At 37.7% G+C, this 22,950-nt stretch overlaps 1 protein-coding gene across 1 annotated transcript in view; it reads left to right on the top strand.

The window, feature by feature from the left end:
- RUNX1T1 (runt-related transcription factor 1; translocated to, 1 (cyclin D-related)) overlaps nt 1-22,950 on the top strand; it is a 190,902-nt gene that overhangs the window by 120,826 nt on the left and 47,126 nt on the right. Inside the window, 2 exon segments of the mRNA XM_006884595.1 lie at nt 2,847-2,936; nt 8,439-8,620. Of these exon segments, the coding sequence (XP_006884657.1) occupies nt 2,847-2,936; nt 8,439-8,620 (272 nt within the window).

Here is a 22,950-nt window from a genome sequence, read left to right on the forward strand (position 1 = left end):
TCCTTTTTTTTGGTGATTGTTGTTAAGCTGTAAGTCACTTTTGCATTTATTTAGTCATTTACTCCATATGTGGAAGATTTGGGCAGTATTTTCCCCATATTGAATCATGGAAGAATTAATTCTCACATTCAGCCATTTCTTCATTGAGTTTTGTGGAGGAAATGAAATTCAGATAAGGAGAGCAATTTTCTTTTTCTTGAAATAGATCGTGTGTTTTTGTTACGTGGTTCTAGCATGAGGAAAAGAAGAGGGCTTTGGAGCCTGACGTATAGTGGACATAGGAGGGAGCCTGGTGGTGTGGTCCTTGAAGCAGTCAGCAACTAGAGAAAAAGCTTGCTGATTCAGGCCTACCAGCTACTGAGAAAAATGTGATAGTATGTTGCTGTGAGGATGTGCAGACTCGGAAAGCCTGTGGGGAAGTTCTGCTCCTTTCTGTAGAGATGCTCTGAGTATCTGGACTTGACAGTAGTGGATTTGTGTGTAGGGTGCAGTATAAATGCTTCAAATCACAATATCTCAAAATTTGACAGAGATTTTGCAGTTTAGTTTCTGACTGTTAACCCCTTCTCCTTCTCTCTCCGAGATGGAGTTTTTGCATCTCTCACAACTCTGTTTCTCCTGTAGACTGCTATGTGTGCACGGAGGTGATTTTGAATGGAAGTATGTCAGCCTACTTCCACTACATTTCTCAACTACATATGTCAACTAAAATGACATATCTTTTCCTTCTTTAGTTTTAGGAATATGCTCTTCAGCATGGAAATATTAGATGAAAAAAACTCTCAAAGTAAATCCAAAGCAGTGATTTTATCACACAAAATCACTGTGCCATTCCTTTTTAAAAAACCCTTTGTGGAAATTATTCCATGGATTTTGAATGTGTTCTTTATTAACTATGGTTTATATAATGTAAAAATGTAGGAAGATCTGGCAGCTTTAAGATATTTTTCCACATATAGAAGTAGCAAATGTTTGAAATAATTTTTTTAGGATATTTATTTCTTTTAAAACCTTACAGAGGAAAGTTAAGGAAAAGTATACCTTGCGTACAGCAGGGAGGTAATTAATATTTATCTAATAAATGAATACATAATATATGATTTTATAGATGTCATGTGATTCTTGGTGCCTCCCTTTGAGGTAGTAATTTTTCCACATTTTACACATAGGGAAACTGAGGTACACAGAGGTGTAGTAATAATACAAGGCCACACAACTGGAGGTGACTGTGATTTGAATCCAGATGGTAGATGAAGTCATGTTACACAGTTATTTACATTGAGTGAAACTATTTATGAAAAATGAACCATGTAAACAAAACACACACAAAAAGTCTCCTTGAACTTAACTGTAGAAATGATAGAAAATTGGTATGTATTTGTAGTTTTGTGTCAAGATTATTTTTTTTAAAGTTTGAGGTGTAAAAAACTTAAAATTTGGTGTTTCCATACTTAATCATACGCAAGAAAGGAATTTCACAAAGGGGAGGTGGAGTAATATTCTTACAATATTAGGCTACTATACCCCATTTTTGTTGTCAGTCATCTGACTTCTAATCATGAGATAAATGCTTAAATGTAAGTAATAAAAGTTGTGACTAAAATTACAGATGTGATTTTCCCAAGAACTAGTGAGAATAAGGTCTATTTCCTCAATACCTTAATAGCAGTAGGTTGTCTATTAAGGAGATGTTTGTATTCACACACATTGCTCAATAGGATACAGACTCTAAACGCGTTTATTTTGTGAGGTGCAGTTAGAAGGAAATTTGAATTAGTTTGGCAGTCTAGCAAGGGATTAGCAACATAGGGTACCTCTAGTTGGTAACTGTTCTTGTGTACTATTGAGTCAACACTGGCTCATAGCTGACCTTCTAGTCAGTTTTCAGAGGCAGTAAATTACACGCAAGGAGTTTGCCCATCTTTCTCCTATGGAGCAGCTGGTGGATTTGAACTGCATGTCTTTAGGCTGATAGCACACCTCTTTGTCACAGCACCCTAATGGATAACTAGGGAGTGATTTTTACCCACTATAATAAGACCCAGAAGTCACCCTGGTGACATAATAAAGATTATATCACTAGTTGAAAAGTTGACAGTTTGAATCCACTGGTCTCTCTATGGGAAAAAAAGATGTGGCAGTCTGCTTTTATAAAGATTATATAATCTTGGAAACTTTAGGGGACAATTCCTACTTTGTCCCATGTTATTGTTATGAGTTAGAGTTATCCTGTTTGTTAACAAAGTGTAATGATTATGAGACTCAGTTGACATGTGGAGATTCAGACCTCTTCTTTGACCATCAGCAGACCATACTAACCAACTGAGCTTTACATAGTAAACAGAGATGCTTGGGTAGATAAAGAGAGATGCAACATGGAAAGACAGGAAAAAGAGTATTTTCAACACAAGACACTGACTGGCATACCATGTGGGAAGAACTGAGACAGTGACTGACGTGCCATGTGGGAAGAATTGAGACACTTGCTTCTGGCTCTTTTAAATGATCTGTTATGCTTTTGAAAAAAATCCCAGTGTGTTTGAATTTTATAAAGGGAGTATTAGAAGATTCTTTATAACTGCAAAAAGTTCGCCAGGAACTTAAGTAAAAATCTATGTATATTATACTCAAAATACCATAGTGAATATGTTAGATTTCACATTTTAGAGATGAACGATATGGTGAACTCTCTTATTTTTTAAACCTAGAGATTTTACATTTATACTGTAGCTTCTTATATATTTGTGTCTGCTTATTATGATGTTATATTTAGTCAGTTATTGCTTTCAATGCTCTTACTATTTTACTAAGAGGCAAATGTACTTATACTATGTTTTCATTCACAGAACTCTACTTTGACAATTGAAGAATTTCATTCCAAACTGCAAGAAGCCACTAACTTCCCACTGCGACCTTTTGTCATCCCATTTTTGAAGGTATTGCACAGTTCACTGATCTGGAAAGTATTTTAAAACCACATTGTTGCTAGGCCACAACAGTATTTTTTTATTTTTTTTTTATGGTGGAAGAGTCAGGACGTTTAAGGGTGATTTTACTTAGTTTAATGGATAACAACTATCTGAATAGAGAGGATTTTATGTTCATTACCTAAGTAATCCTACAGTTATAGCAGTATATGTAGCAGTTCTCATAAATGAACACAGTTTAGTTTATAGAAGAGTTTAGAAATCTCTTTGAATAAAGGATTGGCTTGTTATTTGGTCATTTGAGATATGTCACATTTTGCATGTCTTTAAAATGATCAGGAAATTAGTTGCTCTTTTTTAGATTTTTTTGTTTTAATATTTCTAGTTTTATCTTTGCAACAACCTAATGAAATAAAGACTTGACCGCCAACCATTTTTCTACCATGGAAGAAATGGGAAACAAGTGGCAAAGCCAGGCACATGCCTCACTGAGTACAAATTGAGGTCTGTGAGATTAGAAATGCCTTTTCATAAGAATCTTGAATGTACCATGGGCCACCAAGAAAACAAATAAGTCTTTCCCTCAGGATGCTCACCAGTTTTTGAGGTGTTTCATATTTAGGTAGTTCAGACACTGCAGTTGCTCCCAGCTTTTGCCTGAAGTTAATGTTTGGATCTTTCCAGTAAGGTTTTCCCCCTACTTAGGAATAGATGGAACACACATCCTTCACCAGTATGCTTCAGACCCTCTCTTTGGACTGGGTCAGCTTGTACAGTCTGAGCACTAGTTTTGTCCTTAGAACTTGAAATGCAGGTGGAAAGTGTCTTGTCATGTGTTACTCTACAGCCTCGTTGAAGCTGGCTAGTCCACGTAGAGGACCCTGGGGCTTCACACTTGGCTTTGAGCTTTATTCTTCCTCCAACCTCTGCCTTTAAAAAAAAAAAAACAACAACTGAAAACCAGAAAGAAATGTCTAATACTAGGCAGTTGTCTAACACAAGGGTGATTTTATTCAGTATGTTGTTGGAAGTGGTTACCCTCAAGTCAGCTCTGTTGCATCAGACCATGAAACATTGCCCAGGTTCATGCTGTTATCACTGTAATTGGTATATCTGAATCCAATGCTGTGACTCTGTGTGAGTCTATCTTGTTGTTCTGTATTGTCAAGTGGATTTTCAGAGGCAGTTAATTGCATGGAAGGACATGTTCCATCCTTCTTCCCACAGAACAGCCGGTGGCCTTGAACCATGTGCCTTTGGCATTGCAGCGCGATTTCTTCCACTAGGCCACTAGAGCACCCTATGAGTCTAGGTTGTTGAGTTTTTTGTTTTTTCCACTCTCTCCTCACTTTTACTTAACCAGCTATGATGTTTTTTTTCTAGTGTTTGGTCTTTCCTGATGACATGCACAAAGAAAGTGGACCAAAGTCTAGCTTTTCTGAATATGCAAACTCAGGGCCATTGAGTGAGTCAGTTCTGAATCATAGTGATGCACCATCATGCTTTCAAGGCTGTGAATCTTAATGGAAGAAGACTGCCCATCTTTTCCTATTGCAGTTGCTTGTGACTTCAGACTGCCAGAGGGGCACAGCCTCTGTATGTGTGTGTGTACATATGAGGCATAGATCTGCTCTGAAGGTCTTAGGATCACTGTAAATCAGAATCAGCTTGATACCAACTCTTTTATTTTGTCTTGTTTTTAGTTCACTGATGACTGCTTAAAGAATAGGTAGGGGTTTTTTTTAAAAGCAAATTGCTAAAATTGCTTTAATGTATGGATAAGTATATTACCTGGGCATAATGATTCTCAGTAAACACTATTTAGAAGAACATATCCACACTTATGTTAATAGTAGATCTAATAGATTGATTAATGTTACTTGTTTGTACCTGTAAATGTCACTTTCAAAATGAGCATTCGAAGAAACCTGTAATTTGATTATTTGCCAAGGACTATTTACCTTCCTAGAGCTCTGAATTAAAGATACTCAGAAATATAGCTGATAACAATATCATGTGAAGTTTCATTTTAATTTCAATTTTTAAAAACCTATATTTAAATAAATATTTAAAAACCTGAAATAATTTTTTTTAAGTCAAACCAAAGTTCTGAACTTTCTACATGTTAGATTCCTCTGCTGTTATTTCTATGGAGTCAAATGAGATAGTCTGCTTTTTTGAGAACATATAGTAACCAATAAATTAGATTTTTCCCCCTATGTAGCAACTTGCCTATATTACATTGTTTTCATTTCTGACTTGTACATTTAAGGCTAAAGTTATGAAGTGATGCATTCCCCCCCCCAAAGAAACCAGTTTATACTACAACCATATATTCTGACTTAAGAGCAAATTATTTTGAGTTAAGTCCGTTCAGACTAGAATATTTGGCTTTCTGAGAGAGTTGTTTTTTTTAAGATTTCATCATATGAATGCCATTTCCTGTGCAAATACCACTGGTCTCTTTGCTTTGCTTTAAAAAAAGAAAAATGGAAAGAAAAAAAAGGCAAACTCCTTTCAGGGTCAAGTTGGCAGCCAAAAATTTTTTAAAAAGCTTACAAGGACACTTCCAGATTCTTCTCTTACTGCTGCACACCATATGGTTACCATATCATTTACTTGGGATCATTGGAATCAAAGATATAACTTTTTTTTTTCTAATTTTAGTGCTTTTCCTCAAAGGAGACATTAATGACAAAAACCATATGGTTGTGGGAACTCGGGCCTTAATAAGTGCATTCAAACACTGCTGTAACAATATGCATTAAAGTCTTGTTTTCATTAAGCTAATGTAACCCGCAGACCCTCGATTCCATTTTGCATTTATGGAGAAACATTTACTGGAAGGATATTAGACACCATTCTAATTACCTAATCTGGCACCAGAATTAGAGCAAACAAAATTGCTTTGTATTACCATATTTTTTAAATTGGAAGAAGATGTTTATGGAATCGCTAAATTAAACTGAGTACCACGTGAACGCCTCTTGTCTTGTGCCATCCATACATTTAAATTTGAAACTGAAGGCGGCGTATGTGTTTCCTATTAGTCACTCAGCTGTGTGGCAGAGACTGTATTAAACATGAGGTTAGGAATCTACCAAAATACAGATAAGATGATGTGGAGAAGAAGAAAAAAACTAAGAGAAACTTCTTCAACAAAAACACTCCTGCATAGAGCCTCTTTTCTTGTAAGGTTCTTAATTTTCAGATGTTAATTTAAAGTTTATTTACACCTTAACACAAGTTAACATTTAAAAGCCTGGCTTGTGAAAAATAGAATTTGAATGACCCTGAAAGGAAGAAATTGTATCTATAATGCATATTCCAATAAATGCATATTTTGTAACTTCTCTGCAGAAGTACTATTTTATGTATCTGAAAATCACCCCTCATACTGAATACATTAAGACTGGTTTTGGATGGGAGCCAGGGAATGCTTTGCCAAAAGACATCTGCACACAAGATGTCCAGCCTGTGAGTCAATTCTCCTGATTATCATTCAGGAATTTGTCTCTCTGAGCTGGCATAACTGTGTTTGCCTGCTTGGTTAAATATTGCTAGCATTCTTGACAGAAGGAATATGATTACTTTTGAAAGGTCTCTATATGTTCAAATAGAGCCTTTACCTGTAGTCCCAATTGAATTCATTTTGTACAGCATGCACAGTTTTATTCATTCAGTGTGTATGGTAACAGCGGTGTGTGTATGTGTGTGTGTGTGTGTGTGTGTGTGTGTGTGTTACTCTCTGAAAATAACATGCAGGACATTGCCAGTGAAGTAAGGAACTGATGATCTGCCTCCCTCCCGGCCCTGTCTTTCTCATCATTTTAAATATCTGTCCTTCCTATTACTAAATAGCACGTTCTGCTAATGGAGTCATGAATATAATGTTTTGTTTATTCTTTTGTTAGTCTGCTTCTTTTCTATCCCTTTTTATCTTTAAGATTAAATATTTGGTTTTTTTAAAAAAAGTATTTAAAATCATGCTACTTAATTAATCATTGTCTAACTAAAAAGCATTTCTTTTGAGCCTCACTGGCATATAGGAAGTTATCTCTACTTTTACAGTGTGGGGTCTGTGCTTTTCTTTTTCAACCCTCATCTTTTTTTTTTTTTTTTATGTGTGTACCGTCAAATTGGATCTGACTGGTACAGGAGGCGATTGTTCTTCCTCCTTCAGCTGAGCATCTGGTGGATTTGAACCACGCACCTCTGGGATTACAGTGCAGTTTCCTGCCACTAGGCCACCAGAGCTCACCCAACCCTCATCTTTTGTATCTTTACTAGAATCTAAGCTGACTTTATTTTGATAAGATGGTCTTTGATTAATACTCTTTAAAAAAGTGGGTTTAGAGGTGTCTGTCCCTGGTACTCTAAAAGGCTTTTTAAAGACTCCTTGGCCCACGATCTTGATACCTTGGTAGCTGGAAGTATCTCTTATATTCAGAAAAGCTTTTTATCTGATATATAAACAGTGTGCATGACACCTGGTTCCTACAAATAAAATCTTTTGAGTTGCAAAGAGAATTGTTATTGATCTTTACTTGAATTTCCCCAGTTAAGTGTTAGTGGAGTGAGTATTGTTTATTCTCTCACTCAAATTCTCTTCTCTTCATGAAAATACAGAGAATTAGAAAGAGGGGGAGAGGTACAGAGAGGGAGAGAAGAGAAAAAGCAACAACCTGTATTTAAACTGATAAAGTTACTCTATAGAGTTAAATCCTGTTCAAGAATTTTTCATTATTAGTCTTACTATGTTTGAAACTCCCAGGATTATCTATCAAAAGAATACTGGGAGAGTCTTCATATAAAATTCTGGATTAGATCAGGGGAGTGTAGGACTTCTCCACATGTCAAAAAATACCTATGTTCTTTAGAATAAGACATGTATAAAAAAAATGAGCCATTTTAAATGACTAGCATATGCTTGTTGATGTGTGAGTTCTGAGAGACCCGACTATACACAAGCATTCTGGAAATCTGTGCATTGTGAAGAAGAATCCTCATATTATCCTCTTTGTATGCTGCTTTGTTGTCATTTGGAGCTAGAAGTTGACCAAAGGTATTTCAGAGGATTAGTCTGGTTCTCCTTGTGTGAATCACTAGGTCAGGTTTCTATGTGCCGGCTTTGAGATTAATTAGGACCTTGCACTTACTTCTTTTACACCCTCTCCTCCCTCAAGTTTTTATGGATGGAATTGGAATCTCACATTCCTGTAGAGCTTCCAATCACTTATATTTGACTTAGAAAGAAGCTTCAAAATAACCAAGTGTAACTCCCTCTTGTTTTTGATGAGGAGGTGAAGTCCCTCACAGAAGTCAGACACCTTGCATTTCACATGGTGCAGGTCCAGGGAGAAGCTTGCTTGGGGAAGCCTGTAGCCTAGGTCTAAGACAGTTTATGTGGCTTCAGTGGATGCTCTCACCCTGTGTTTGAAAAGCAGACTAGACCAGCCCGTTGCCAGGAAACTGCAGGTCTCTCCTCTTACCTGTATCCTCCTCTTGCAGGCCAACCTGCCCCTACTGCAGCGTGAGCTCCTCCACTGCGCAAGACTGGCCAAACAGAACCCTGCCCAGTACCTCGCCCAGCATGAACAGCTGCTTCTGGATGCCAGCACCACCTCACCTGTTGACTCCTCAGAGCTGCTTCTCGATGTGAACGAAAACGGGAAGAGGCGCACTCCAGACAGGTGAGAGAGAGAGAGAGAAGGAATCAGGACTAAGGGGGCTCATCTTCTCATCTGTCACAGGCTCGAGGGCACGTTTCACGATACCTTTAGCCAGCCTACAACTCGTAGAAAGTCAGAATAAGTTAGAATAGCCCTCTTGAATCTCTGGCCCTGGCCTGGGCTCTTGCAGGCTGCTGATCTCGATCTCTTGTGTATAGAGTTGCTGTGAGTGTGGATATAAAGACACCTGACAGAAGTAGAAATCTCTAGCTTATTGTTAGTTATTCTTCTGTGCTTGTTAGTCCTTGATGCTTACAGTATTTTTCAAAGAGAGAAGTGAACTGAGGGGGGAGGGTTTGGGCAGGGAGAAAAGTGCAACAATGAATGAATGGAAATCCAAAATATCTGTAAATGTTCATTAAAATTATTAAAATAAAATCTTAAAAGAAAAAAGAAATGGAATAAGAATGGCTAGTATCTCAAATAAAGGCAATGTGCTTGGAAAAGCGGAAAGTTAGAAAAGAGAGGAACATCTATGATGACATGGGTTAAGGCAGTGACACCAGCAGTGGGCTTGAGTGTGGCAGATTATGAAAATAAATGCTACAGATTAGGACTCAGTTTTGGTCTGTTGTTCATGTGGCCACTGTGAATCATGGCTGACTTGACGGCATCTAACATCAATATCATCAGGAATGATCCACTCTGTACCTCAGAATCAAGGTGGATGATAACACAGCTATGTTTTCTAAATCAGTTTGAAATTATTAATGGAATCTTTTGGAGGCATGCATTTTAATAAACTGCTATTTTTTAAAAAAAAATTCCAAATAAAGGTACATCAGAAGAGAAGTATAACATATAAAGTTTATCTAATGTATAGTATGTTTTATAAGGTCATTTGAAGTACCAAATGAAATAAAACAAAAATCTTATATTTTTATTGAGGGGGGGAAGGAAAAGGTGAATGATGTCCACGTGTCCCAAGTGCTCGTGATGGTTCTATGGCACACACGTACACACACAGGAAACCCAACTCGAATGCCCTGCTTTTGCATTGATTCTGACTAATGGTGACCTGTAGCCTAGGTCTAAGACAGTTTATGTGCTTCAGAGGATGCTCTTCTTTCATGTTTGAAGAGCACACGAGGCCAGCACGTACCAGGAGACTGCCTCCATCAAGTTTTTAAGGTAGTAAATCTTTTTTGAGAGGAGATGGCCCATCTTTCTTCCTTGGAGAAGCCAGTGGATCTGAACTCTGACCATTCTGTTGGCAGTGCAATACACAAAGCACTGCGCCACCAGAACACCTTCTTAACAGGATTAAAATGCACATTTATTATGTAGTTCAACACAACTACACCTTTTATCCATCAGTGTTATTCACTTTACTGTTAACAGTTTTTTCCTGTGCCTCTTGATTAATCTGGAATTTCTAAATGTGTTGCTTTAACAACCTGGCCTCCATGTGTTAACCAATAAACTCAATACTGTCCCTGTTTAGTTTAGATTTCACATAAACTAAGAAGAAACTCCCAGAAAGCAGTGAACTAAGTTGTTGTTGTTGTTGATTGCCTTCAAGTTGAGCACAACTCATAGTGAACAAAAGGCCTGACGCCCCTCTATAGCTATCAACATTTATCAAAGTTCCTAGAGTTTCCAGAGGCATGTTATTTAGGAAGTGGATGCCAGAGAAAAGAATTGAGAAACATACCTAAGACATAGGGCTTTAACTTTATGAGGAATTTTAATTCCTCAGCCAATATTTACTTATTCTCTCAGACATTCTGACCTCCTCACTCAAATTCTATGATTAAACTATATGAGGTAATTTGGGATGAAATCCTCCATGTGAAACATCCTGCGTTTCCACTTAAAATCATTTTAATAAACATGTCAGCATCATATATATTAGTACTTTGTAATCTGGACAAGCAAAATCATCTTATAGCATGCTACATAATTTTTGTAAACTCTGGAGAACTTAAGATGAAACCATACCAAAACACTAACCTATTATATACTCACCTCTCCCATTCTCCTCCTGCATTTCATGTGACTTTGATTTCACAGCCTTGTGAATCTGACTGTGCAACTCATGTATGTCCCAAGTTCATAGGAATTTAAGAGTCTTAGAGCTGCTCAGAGATATCTTTCTGTGCCTGACTTAGCTACCCTTAAGTGTATTAGCTGCTTTGCTAATCAGAATGTTATTAAAGCCAACCAGTTTACATGTAAAATTATAACATAATCTTCAGTAAAGCAGTTTTTATATGATAATCTCTAGAATTTTTTTCCCCTTTTGACAGAGATGCTTCTCATGATCGTTTTGTATTACTAAAACAAAGGTTAAACTCTAGTCTAACTGTGACATATGGTAGACCTTCCTCTATATGTAACCAACCAGTTGTGTTACTTTCCATTCCTGCAGATACTTTCTTGGTCATTTTAAGAGTGAATAAGGCTTTAGAACTTTAACATTTAAAGAGAACTGCTTTGTCTTGGTGTCTGAGTTTCCTGGTAACTTGATGCCCGTAACCAAACAGTAGCCAAAAATAGTGCACATTCTTGCCTGATCTTCAGCCATTTATCTGTGCAAAATGAGTATTAGGGGCAAGCATTGTTATGTTTCATTTCCAGGTTTCTGGGATAACTGATGAGGAATTAGCATTTATTTAGAGTTCGGGAGGAGAGGATTGGTCACAGAAAAAAGCTTATGTAATTGTGATAAATGTAAAGATAATCCCACAAATAAAAATGACTACTAACTGACTGGGAATAGGCAGTGGGAAAGCTTGTTTTATTCATTTCTCTAATCAGCCATTATCCTCCTCTCCCTTTCTTCTTCCCACTCCAGGCTTTTGTATTTGTATTTTGTGTTTGAATGTGCCATGACTTTCAACTTTCCTTGTGTAATCCTTAGGTAAACCTGGACCAGTATGCTAACATAATGATATGGAAATATTAAATTCCACAGATGGTCAGCATTCTTGGTTTGATGGTCTGTAGTTGTATGTACATTGCATTTATACTTTCAGGAAACAATGAAATAAAACAATTTCAGACTTCTTTTTTCTTTGGTTCCTGGAGACAGTTGGTAGAGTCAAAATTCAAGCAGCTGATCTTAAGATGGATCATTCTTTTTCAAGTGGAACCCTGAAGTTTATGTTATAATGGGAAGATGGCAAATGAGTTTCCTTGGAGTTAGGAGGATGGCTAATGAGAATATGTTGTGTAAATACATTTATATCTTATGGGAATTTGATCAGAGCCAAGAAAATATGGTCCTCTACAGTATTTCTTTTCTGCATCTTGCTTGCATATGCATCTTCCACTTCTCATTATTTATCTGTATATCCACATCTACTCTATGAAATTTTATAGAGTATGGAGCTGTCTGACAGCAGAGCTTTTTTGTTTTACTGAATGTTTTGTTGGTGCATATGGTCTGACATGGATGAGCAGCCACGGTGAGATTTTGGAGTCTATTAAACTGGCTCATTAAAAAGATCAATCTGTTTCTGTAATAACACTGGGAGCCATCAGTCACTAAAAGAGGGAAAAACTGACACCTGAGGAGAAAACACATTTTGGTAATTTGTTCATGACATGTCATGAACAAAAGAGTGCTCTATATTTTGTTTACAACTTCGGGGGCTCCGATTCTAGGATGCTTGCTGAATTGTAGCTACTCAACAGTCAATGTGTTTCAGGGTGGAGTTTAGGCAAATTTCACTTCTTCTCATCCTTAAATATGATTGTCAATTACAGGAGATTTTTTAGAAACATTTTTATTATTTACAGAGAAATGAATACTCTAGGGATGTCTGTGAAATCGTTTTCATTTTTCTGTAAGGAAGAGTAGAATGTATTCTGTTTTCCTTCTAGTATAGCTCTCAGAAGAGTCATTGAGCAATTGCACTGAATTTGGAGGTCTGTGGTAGTGCATAGAAGAACACATATTTGAAAAGTTAACTTTTCACTTAAATGTGTGCTATCTTTTCTTTCTTAAATATTAAGGAAAATATGTAAAAGTTGAGAGTTCTACTAATTGTTAATCCCCTTGTCCTTTTGCCATTCTATGATGGGGGAAAAAAACTGAAGAAGGGAGAAGGAATCCTTTTTTTAGAGGTTTTTAAGTGAGTTGAACACTTTCAAGGATAGACGCTAGACATTACAAACACTCTTTAGAACTGCTCACTATGATAGTTGAGGAAGATATTTACACTTTGCTATAGAAATGTGGGGGAAGGAAAAGCAGTTCTACATTGCTGCCTTTTTTCTGAGCTGTAAAATGGGAAAATTAAGGTAAAAATATATTTGTGCTGTGTTAATTATTGTTGCTCTCTTTTCCCCTATCTATGACAATGTGGCTTTTGGTATTTGTCTAAATATTGTGTTCTTGCTTGCTATGGTATTTATGTTCACAATTTTCTAACTTGGGAAATCAAACGGAATGGTCATTGGCTTTAAGCAGCTAACGTTCTTGTCAGTTTCCTCCTCTCCCTTTTTTCACTTGGTTACCTTAACTTTTATTTGATAACCTTATTTCCTACTGCTCCTCTAGAATTGAAAAATAAATGGAAAAGATATACAATGTACCAAGGCAGGTTTTTCCCCAACTTCCTTCTCCTCTCTTTTTTTTTTAATTGATTTTTTTTCTAAAATAAGAATTTTAGAAGACTCCTTATTTAACCATTGATAATTAGGGGTCAACATCAATCTAATTCCCAAAACGTGAATATTAATAAAATTTCCATTTTTTCTTTCCTCAATATTTTATTTTTATTTATTTAATGAAAGTTTGTAGAAACCTTGGATTTTCATTCATTCATTGATGCATATTATCCTTCCTCCCCCCCAGTTTGCTTTTCTCTTTAAAAAGATTTTTTTCATTGTTGTACAGTTTCCTCCCTTCCCCTGCCCCTTAGTCCATTTGCTATGCACCTCTTATTGTGGACTGTTGAAGGCAAGATTTTTAAATGAGAAAAGAATGACTCAAAGGAAGATTGAGAACAGTTTTGTTCCGTGGAATACAGTCGACACATAGACTTTTCAAACAATAATAAAGACCCCCTGCTTAAAAAAAAAATTTAAAAATCCTTTTTTTCCTTAAAAAAACGACAGATTTCTTCATTATACCTTAATGTTTTTGAGTACCATCAAGTCAGAACTGACCCATAGCTGACTTTCCAGTTTGTTTTCAGAGGCTATTTATTGTACTGGAGGAGATTGACCATCCTTCTCCTGTGGAGAAGTTGGTGGATTCAAACCTTGTGCCTTGGGATTGCAGTGCAGTTTCTTACCACTAGGCCACCAGAGCTCCCTTATACCATAACACTTAGATTTTTTTAATAGTTCATATCATTGTATACATAATAACATTTTCCCCTTCTCCAGTAATTAAAATTATTTTCTAAGGAGACATGTTTCATTTTTTTTTAATCCTCAAATTTAATTCCTCTGAAATCAGAATGGACTAATAGCAGACCCTTTTTGGGGGGGTTCAGAGACTGTAAATTATATGAAAGGAGCTTGCCTGTCATTCTCCTTTGGACACTCTTGTGGATTTGAACTCCCAGAGAGGCATGGCTTTTGGATTAGCAGCTCAACTTCCTATGGACTATGCCACCAGAGCTCTTATTTTTTAGCTGAGAGAGAGAGCTTATCCTTCCTTCAGAAATTATTTTTTTCCGAATGTTCATATCAGTTTTTGGAAGCTTCTGGCGCAGTAGCATTAAAATTGCATTTATATGATAAGAGAGAAAAAGCATGGCTGTAGAGGATATTCTGTTCACTCCACACTCCAGCCTCAACCCCTGCTTACCAACCTGCTTTCCCGCTGGTTTTCCTCCTGGGAGCTAATGGTGCTGAGAACTCCACAAGCCTTATCCTGGACTCGGACTGATGGCTTCTTCTCTGCCCTCGAGTTTTTATGCATCATGCTTCATAGCTTAACTCAGACAGTACCCGCTTTATGGATAAAGTCTTCTCAGTCATAAATATAATAATGACGACTGCTTTTCGGAACACTTAAGATCTGACAGGCTTCATGCTAAATAGTTAACGTATGAACATTTAGAACATAAAAAGTTCTGTTGTATAGATTTAAGAAGGCTAGATAATTTGACTGTTGTCAGTTGGTTTATAAGACTTATAGGTGGTATTTTATCCATACTGTTATAACTATGATTTTATATTACTAACTTCTGAACATCCTAGTTAAAAGGGAATACTTTAACTGTTAACTGTTAAAGATTGAACATGATTCTATGTAGATTCTCTCACATAGGAGTTCTGAGAGACTCATCCTCCTTTTGCTGATGAAAATAATGGAACTTGTAGACGTTAAGCCTCCTGAGTTCATATGGTCTGCAAATAATAGAGCCAGAAGTTGAAGCCAATTCACGTCGCCCAGCGCCTTCTTCTGACCACTCTTTTTGTGGTACTTTCCATAAGCATTCAACTGCTAACCAAAAGGTCGACATTGTTAAAGGACAAGCAATTGACAGTCTTGAAAACACTCTGGTAGTTCTGCTCCTCTTACAAAATCTCTATGCGTCAGAACTGCCTCAACAGCAGTGCAAGCAGGTTTTAGTGATTTGAGGTCCCCTCCCCTTTTTATTTTGTTTTGCTGTGTGCAAGCCTTGCATGAAAGATAAAAGTCTCATATCTTTAGTTAAGTCAAATATAGATCTCTTCCAGTCAGTTGGCCAAGTGGTTGTTCTCCAGATTTCTTGGCCCAACTTGTTGAGCATGTCCAGGGCAGCATCTGTTAGTTGAAATATGTCAATTGGTATACTATCTATTACTGCGGCCTTATTTTGGCTATTTCCTTCAAAGCAGCTTGAACTTCTTCCTACCATCACCAGAGGCTCTTGCTCAGATGTTGTTTCATGAAATTCTTCTGTGTCTGCCAATTCCTTTTGATACAGTGACTCAGTATATTCTTTCCATCTTCTTTTAATACTTCCTGGATCATTTAATATTCTGCCTAAAACATTCTTGATTATAGCAATATAGAAATGTGGTGTCAGGATTGGTGGAAGATCTATCAAATAATCTGCGTTACGCAGATGACACAACCCTGCTTGCTGAAACTGAGGAGGACCTGAAGTGCTTGCTGCAGAGGGTCAAGGACTGCAGCCTTCAATATGGATTGAGGCTCAATATCAAGAAGATGAAGATACTCACCACTGGACCATTTGGCAGCATCAGGATGGGTGGTGAAGGGATTGAGATTGTTCACAGGTTTAGTTTGCTTGGCTCCACAGTCAACACTCTTGGCACCAGCAGCCAGGAAATTAAAAGATGTATTGAGATGGGAAAGTCTGCTGTTAGGGACCTCTCCAAAGTACTAAAGAGCAATGGTGTCTCTCTGGGGACTAAGGTGCATCTGATACAGGCCATGGTCTTCGCAATCACTTGTTTTTCATCAGAGAGTTGGACAGTGACTAGGAAGGATAGAAGGAGAATTGATGCCTTTGAGCTGTGGTGCTGTAGAAGTGTATTGAGTGTACCATAGACTGCTAAGAAAACAAACAGATTCATCCTGAAGAGGGTTAAACCGGACTGCTCCTTAGAGGCAAGGATTCTGAGGCTTCATCTGACATACTTTGGACATGTTGTAAGGAGGGACAGGTTCTTGGAGAGGGACATCATTCTTGGGAGGATGGAGGGGCAGCGCAGGAGGGGGAGACCCTCTATGAGGTGGATTGATTTAGTGACTGGGGTAATCAGGATGGGTGTATCGGAGGCAGTGTGATTGGCACAGGACAGAGCAAAGTTTAGGGCTGTTGTACATAGGGTCACTGAGTTGCAAGCGACTCAATGGCACGTAACAACCATAACAATCATCCACTTATTGTATAATGCCTTTCTCTTCACCTACCTTTTTTCTTTTTTTTTTTACTCTCCTCACCTTTCTTTTTTATCCCTTGTAACTATCCAAGAATGATTGTTGTTGTTGTTGATAGATGCCATTAAGTACGATTTTCAGTGGCCTTGCAGAGAATAGATCTGAACCTTGCCCTATCCTGTACTATCTTCATTGTTTCTGACATATGCTACCACATTGCAGAATGTGAGGCACAGCTTTGTCATCTTTGCCTCCAAAAAGCCCTCTGGCTATATGTTGTCTAAGACGTATTTGTTTTTATGGCAGTCTGTGTTTATTCAGTTCTCTTCTCCAACACCGCAACTCAAAGGCATCAATTCTCCTTCTGTCATCATTATTTTCTAGCTCTTAGATATATAGCAGGTGATTGAAAAGACTATGGCCTGAATCAAGTGCACCTTAGCCCTTAAACTGACACCATTGCTCTTCAATAATTTGGAGAATTCCCTGACTTCAGGTTTTCTCAATGTAAGATATCTCCTAATCTCTTGACTACTGGTATTAAATGTGTTGATTGTGAATCCAAATAAAATTAAATCATTGCCAATTTCAATCTTTTTTCCATCTATCATGACATTTCCTATAGATCCAGCAGTTAAAATATTTGGTTTTGTTCTTTTTTTTTTTTTTAAAATATTTGTTTTCTTGATGTTGAGATGGAATCTGTATTGACGGTTGTAGACTTTGATTTCTGCAGCAGGTACTTCAAGTTCTCCTCACTTTCAGTAAACAAGGTTGTGTCATCTATCTGCATAATTCTGATAGTTGAGTCTTCTCCTATCCTAATGCCACATTCTTGTTCATAGAATCCAGCTTCTGCAGTGATTTGACAGGCACACAATTTTAATAAATATGGAGAGAAGATATAATCCTGATGCACACCTTTCCTAATTTTTAACCATGTATTGTTCCCTTACTCTGTTTTGACAATAACCTCTTGATTTAGGTATTGGCTTCTCATGAGCACACAGTTAAGTGTTCTGGGATCCTCATTCTTCTCATCCCATTTATTCTTGGGGCCTTGAATTTTGCCAGTGTTTTCAGTACATTTTGAACGTCTTCCTTCATCACCATTCTCTTTTGATCATATGGTCACTGAAGTATTTCAGGAAGTACCATGTGATCAAGAATGATTCTAGCTGTATAAAACCTTTCCTTAGCTTTTTAACAGTTGTCTTCTAGCTTAATTTTCTTTTTGGACCAACTTACATCACTCAGCATTATTTCATCTATACATATTGTACAGTGTTTTATGTTTTAGTGTTTTATAATGGTCCATTGTGGATATACTGTAGTTTATTTAATTCATTCATCTATTGATAGACACAAGTTATTTTTAACTCTCAACTGTTGTAATTAATATAAATGACACAGGTATGAGTATGTCAGTTTGTTCTGCAGCTTTTATTTCTTTGTGATACATACCTAAAAGTGAAATTGCTGGGTCAAATAATATTTCTATTCCCAGTTTTCTAAGGAGCACCTAATAGCTTTCCATACTTGTTGCACTGACCCCAGAATATAAGACATGGGAGATTTTTCAGCTGCCTCCTGAACTTCCTTGAGTCTTAGAAATTTTAGGACAGAGCTTAGATTATCAGATAGTAGTGACTAGGATCTCCATGTTGAAGTGACCATATTGTATTCAAGGGTGTTTTGTTTTGTTTTGTTTTCTGATAAGGAAATATAGTGTCCTCAGATTGATTAGAACAAAGAAACCAATACAGCAACAACAACAAAATCCTCAAGTTCTTTTTTTTTTTAAAAAAGAAACAAACAAAAAACAAAACAACCACAACAACAATGAGGTTTATTAGGGAAGTGAGTAGAGGAAAAGAATATCATACCGTACAAGTCCAGGCTTTCACCCAACAGTTCCAAGGCATAATTCCTCAAGAAGCCCAGGCTCTGGTTTCAGTTCTGTAGTTAAATCCCAATCATCCAGCGAAGTTTGCTTCAAAGTAGTTATAATGAAGTAAGTCTCCAGTTCTTTTATCAAACATTCAGGTCTTTCTGCTAGAAGTGGAGCTTCTTCAAGAGTATTACTCAGCTAGACTATGCAAAGTATTTGTTAGTTTTGTCTAAAGTACTTTGAAAGGACAGCAAATAAAAATGCAAATTTGGAATTTGCCCAGGTAAATTAGGTCTAGTTAGTTATGTGCATTTGTTTCTAAGAGGCAAATAAATAAAAACAAAACAAAAAACAATCAAATGGTTTTAGTTATCATTCTGGATATGTATCCTTTCAGTAGTGTTGTCTGTGGGTGAGAAGAAGCACCAGAAACTCTGTGTGGTTGTAAGCAGGAGTGGCATCCACTTCCTAAACAACATGGCTCCAGAAACTGTGTGAACGTCAATAAATGTCGATATTTATAGAAAGTCTTCAGGCTTTTTGTACATAGAGTCACTATGAGTCGTGCTTGACATGAAGGCAATCAACAACAGCAATAATGTTAAAATGGGGTTTCATCTGTACATTGATGAGCTGAGTTATTTCAGTAACTGACAGAGATACCCAGGCTAGGACAACATGGTCTCTGATGGAGGTGAGAGGACAGACTCAGGATGTAGCCCTGGTCCTTAGGACTTTACTATCCTTTTGAGGTTTTGGGGGGGGGGGAGAAGAATTTCCCCCTAAAAATGTATCACTGAAGTAATACCACTAATCAGAGAACTGATGTGAGATTAAGAGAAGTCATATATCTAATTACATTTAAAATGGCAAGAGTTTTTCCAATGGTGTATGCTGTTGTTGCTATTGTTGAATAAGAAGAGATAGATAAAAACGGTAAGATTAGATGGTTTTAGAAATGTTGCAAGGGCCACTATAAGACTCTTAGAGTTTTATTTTTTACTTTTTTATGGAGAATAAACTAAACAATAAATTGTTCAAAGCAGGGAGTAGAGAATTTGGCTACAGTGGTTGCTTTGGGGTCTAAGAATTTGGACAGAGGAACATATCAGCCCTGTGTGTTTCAGTCTTCAGGGGGTAAGAAGACTGTGTGTGTGTGTGTGTGTGTGTGTGTGTGTGTGAGAGAGAAAGATTGATGATTTACTGGGAGGACAGTGTTTGGTGACAGGAGGGAGGAGGTGGAGGAATTAAAGATCCAAAGGGGACTTGATAGACAAAGATTGATCAGTGCTGAATGAAGAAATATGTGAAACACAATGCACACAATTTTTTTATACAAAAAAGGAAAAACAACAAAATCCTGTGAACTACAGATGTAGTAATTAAATTGTAGGGTTTTCAGTCTAGAAGGGGACCTCAGAAATCATCTAGTGGGTTTTGACCTTTATTTTAGCAACAGATTTTTCTTTAAGAAATGAAATCTTATGTGGAACCTCAGTTTGTACACTAGTAAAGAGAATAAGTGAGTCTCTCTGGGTCTTTAAATCTTGTTTGGGAAAAAGATTTTCTTCATTACCTTCAGAATTCCTGAAGCACTTCAAGTGCATAGTTTGAAAACCACTGACCAAGCCCAGCACTTTGATTGTAGTGATGAGCAAACTGAGGTCAAGAGAGGTTAACTAGGTGACTGGATCACACAGCAGTTGTGGAAGAGCCAGGACTTGATCTCAGGTCTCCTGATTCCCAGTCCCATACTCCTTCCTCTACGTTATATAGCCAGTAAGGTAGGTGCTATGTTAGCATTATGTTCAAAGCTGTGAAGTCTTTTCAGTATTTTCTGCCTGATATGTTGTTGTTATGTGACATGAAGCCAACTATCATAGCAACCTTATGAACTCTGAACCCAGCACTGTCCCGAGCAACCTCATCATCTCCAGCATGCCTCACCCCATTGCCACAGCCACTCACTGTGTCAATTCATTTACCTGATGTATTCTGGTAATAGACATTAGATATTTAAGTGTAGTATTCGGAAATGTATAGGATACAGAAATGCAGATTATATCATATAGGTATACTCTCAGACAGGAAATCAATATCTACAATGTTTTCTTTCACTTTTTAGAATTATTTTAAAGCAGTGCATTTAGGTAATGTCTGCACTACATTGGACATTTTAGTCTGATATCAGTGATCAATATGTTCGGAGTCAGTACGTTTTAGGACAGACATATCCTTTGATGAGAGAGCATTGAGACTGCTGGACCCTCTCCCATGGGGGGCGTACACAGCTGTCATGTCCAGTGTATTCCTGTCTCCTGTGCACTGCATCCTCCTTTAGCATCTAGTGGGCTTGTATTTTGAGTTTCTGAGTGGTGCAGATGGTTGTTGAATCACACTGGGCTACTAATTGAAAGATTGGGGCCATTCAAACATAACACAGTACTTCAGAAGTGCCTGGTGATCCTCTGACAAGGTCACAGCCATGGTGAACTCTATGGAGCACAGTTCTGATCTCCAATACGTGGGTCTTGACATGAGTCAAATAGAATCACAACCACCCACTGGTATGGTTTTTATGTTGAGAGTGTATATTCATTTTAAGTGATCAGATTTTCCTTTGTTTCATTATGTGCCTTTGACCTCTACTGCTTAATTCCTTTCCTCTTGACCCTTCATGCTGATATATGTAAATTGTCGTTGTGCGTCTGTGCACTCACCACAAATGGGTGGCTCGCTGTAGAACCCATTGGCTTTGGTGCTTCCTGCCATCCATTCAGTTTCTACTTAGACTGGTTTCTCTGTTAACAGAAATAGTTGCTGGAGGTTAGAAAGGCAGAGAAAGGTTGCTTAAGATCTCTGCTATTGTTTACTCTCCCTGAAACCAAAAAGCTTTGATGAAAAGGGCAACTGCTGTGACTTTTTGTGAGAAATTTCCTTGAAGAAAGCAGCATCACTGTTGTAAAGGTAGAGGACTGGTCTTGTGAGTAGAAACAGTTGCTGAACTTCTGTGATTCTAGTAAAGTTGGAGCTGATTTTGTTCCTGCTTTATTGGGTATAGTGGCTAGTGCATCTAGGCAATATGAGATAAATTTAGCCAGAAAGTGCTATATTTAGTACTACGTATCTTTGCACACCGAGGGACAGTGACTAGTTATTGTTGTTGTTGTTATGTGCCATCTGGACTCATAGCAACCCTGTGTACAACAGCCCTAAACTCTGCTCTGTCCTGTGCCAATCGCACTGTGTCTGACACTCCCATCCCCATTATCCCAGTCAATGAATCAATCCACCTTATCTGCCTTCCCCTCCTGCACTGTCCCTCCACCCTCCCAAGCATGATGTCCCTCTCCAAGGACCAATCCCTCCTTACAACATGTCCAAAGTATGTCAGAATCCTTGCCTCCAGGGAGCCGCCTGGTTTAACCCTTTCCAGGATGAATCTGTTTGTTTTCCTAACAGGATTTGTTTATAGAACACATTCCTTCTGAAAGCCAAGTTCACAGTTCTGTGCTCCATGTGGCATACTGTGGTCTTGCATCGGTACCTGATGGTACAGGCAGATTTTACAAGCTCATTCAGTTTTTTTAAAAAATGGCTTCACTTTGATTATCCTTCTATTCCTGGCGAGCTCTGTACTCTGACTGATTATCTTGGTGACACAGATAGATGATCATGTTGGGGTCCCAGACACCAACTTGCTTTATTGTATTAGCTTAGTTTGCACAACAGTTTCCAATGGAAGTTTCTGTACTGATGAAATTGTCCTAGATGTGGCCAATATTCTTAGGTTCAAAAGTGGCTGCCAAGCACCCAAACTCAGAATGCACCTGGGGGACAAGGAAGTAGACCTTTGTCTCACTCTCTTTGTGCGTCTTTTCAGAAGGAACCAGTCTTTGGAGAGAGAGATCATACTGGAAATAGTAGAGGGTCAGTAAAAAGGCGGACAACTCCTAGAGGTAGATTGACACGATGGCTACAGAAGTGAGCTTGAACGCGAGGAGTAGACAGAATAGGGCAAAGTTCAGGTCTGTTCATGGGTTTGCTGTGAATGATAGGCAACTCTACGACGCCTAACAAAGTTACTGAAAGAGTAGAGCTAGATTTTAAATTGTATTTTATTTTACTTTCGTTTATATTTAAATAGTTACTGTATTGGATAACCCAACTTTTTTTCTTTTTTTAAAAAATTTTATTTCAATAATTTTAAAAAATAATTTTAATGAACATTTACAGAGCTTTTGGATTTCATTCATTCATTGCTGCACTTCTCTCCCTGCCCAACCATCCACACCCTCCCCCGACCCGCAGTTCGCTCCTGCCTTTGAAAAATAAAAGAAACACTCCTTCCCTGGTACACAATACCCCCGCACCCCTCCCACCACCGGAAGGACATTCCACTATGCAACCTTGATTTGTGGACTCTTGTGATAACCATAATACCCTATCATACATCACTTTTAAATTATTCTCTCCCTCATCTGTTTCAGTGCAGTATACAAAATTTATCCAGTTTTTCTCAGTCTTACCCCAACCCTGATATCAGTCCCATTTTACAGCAGTGGCACCATGCAATATTTGTCCTTTTGTGGCTGAGATATT

This window comes from Elephantulus edwardii, unplaced genomic scaffold (genome assembly GCF_000299155.1).
Source record: "Elephantulus edwardii isolate Elephantulus edwardi_28Jun2011 unplaced genomic scaffold, EleEdw1.0 scaffold00036, whole genome shotgun sequence".
Lineage (NCBI taxonomy): Eukaryota > Metazoa > Chordata > Mammalia > Macroscelidea > Macroscelididae > Elephantulus > Elephantulus edwardii.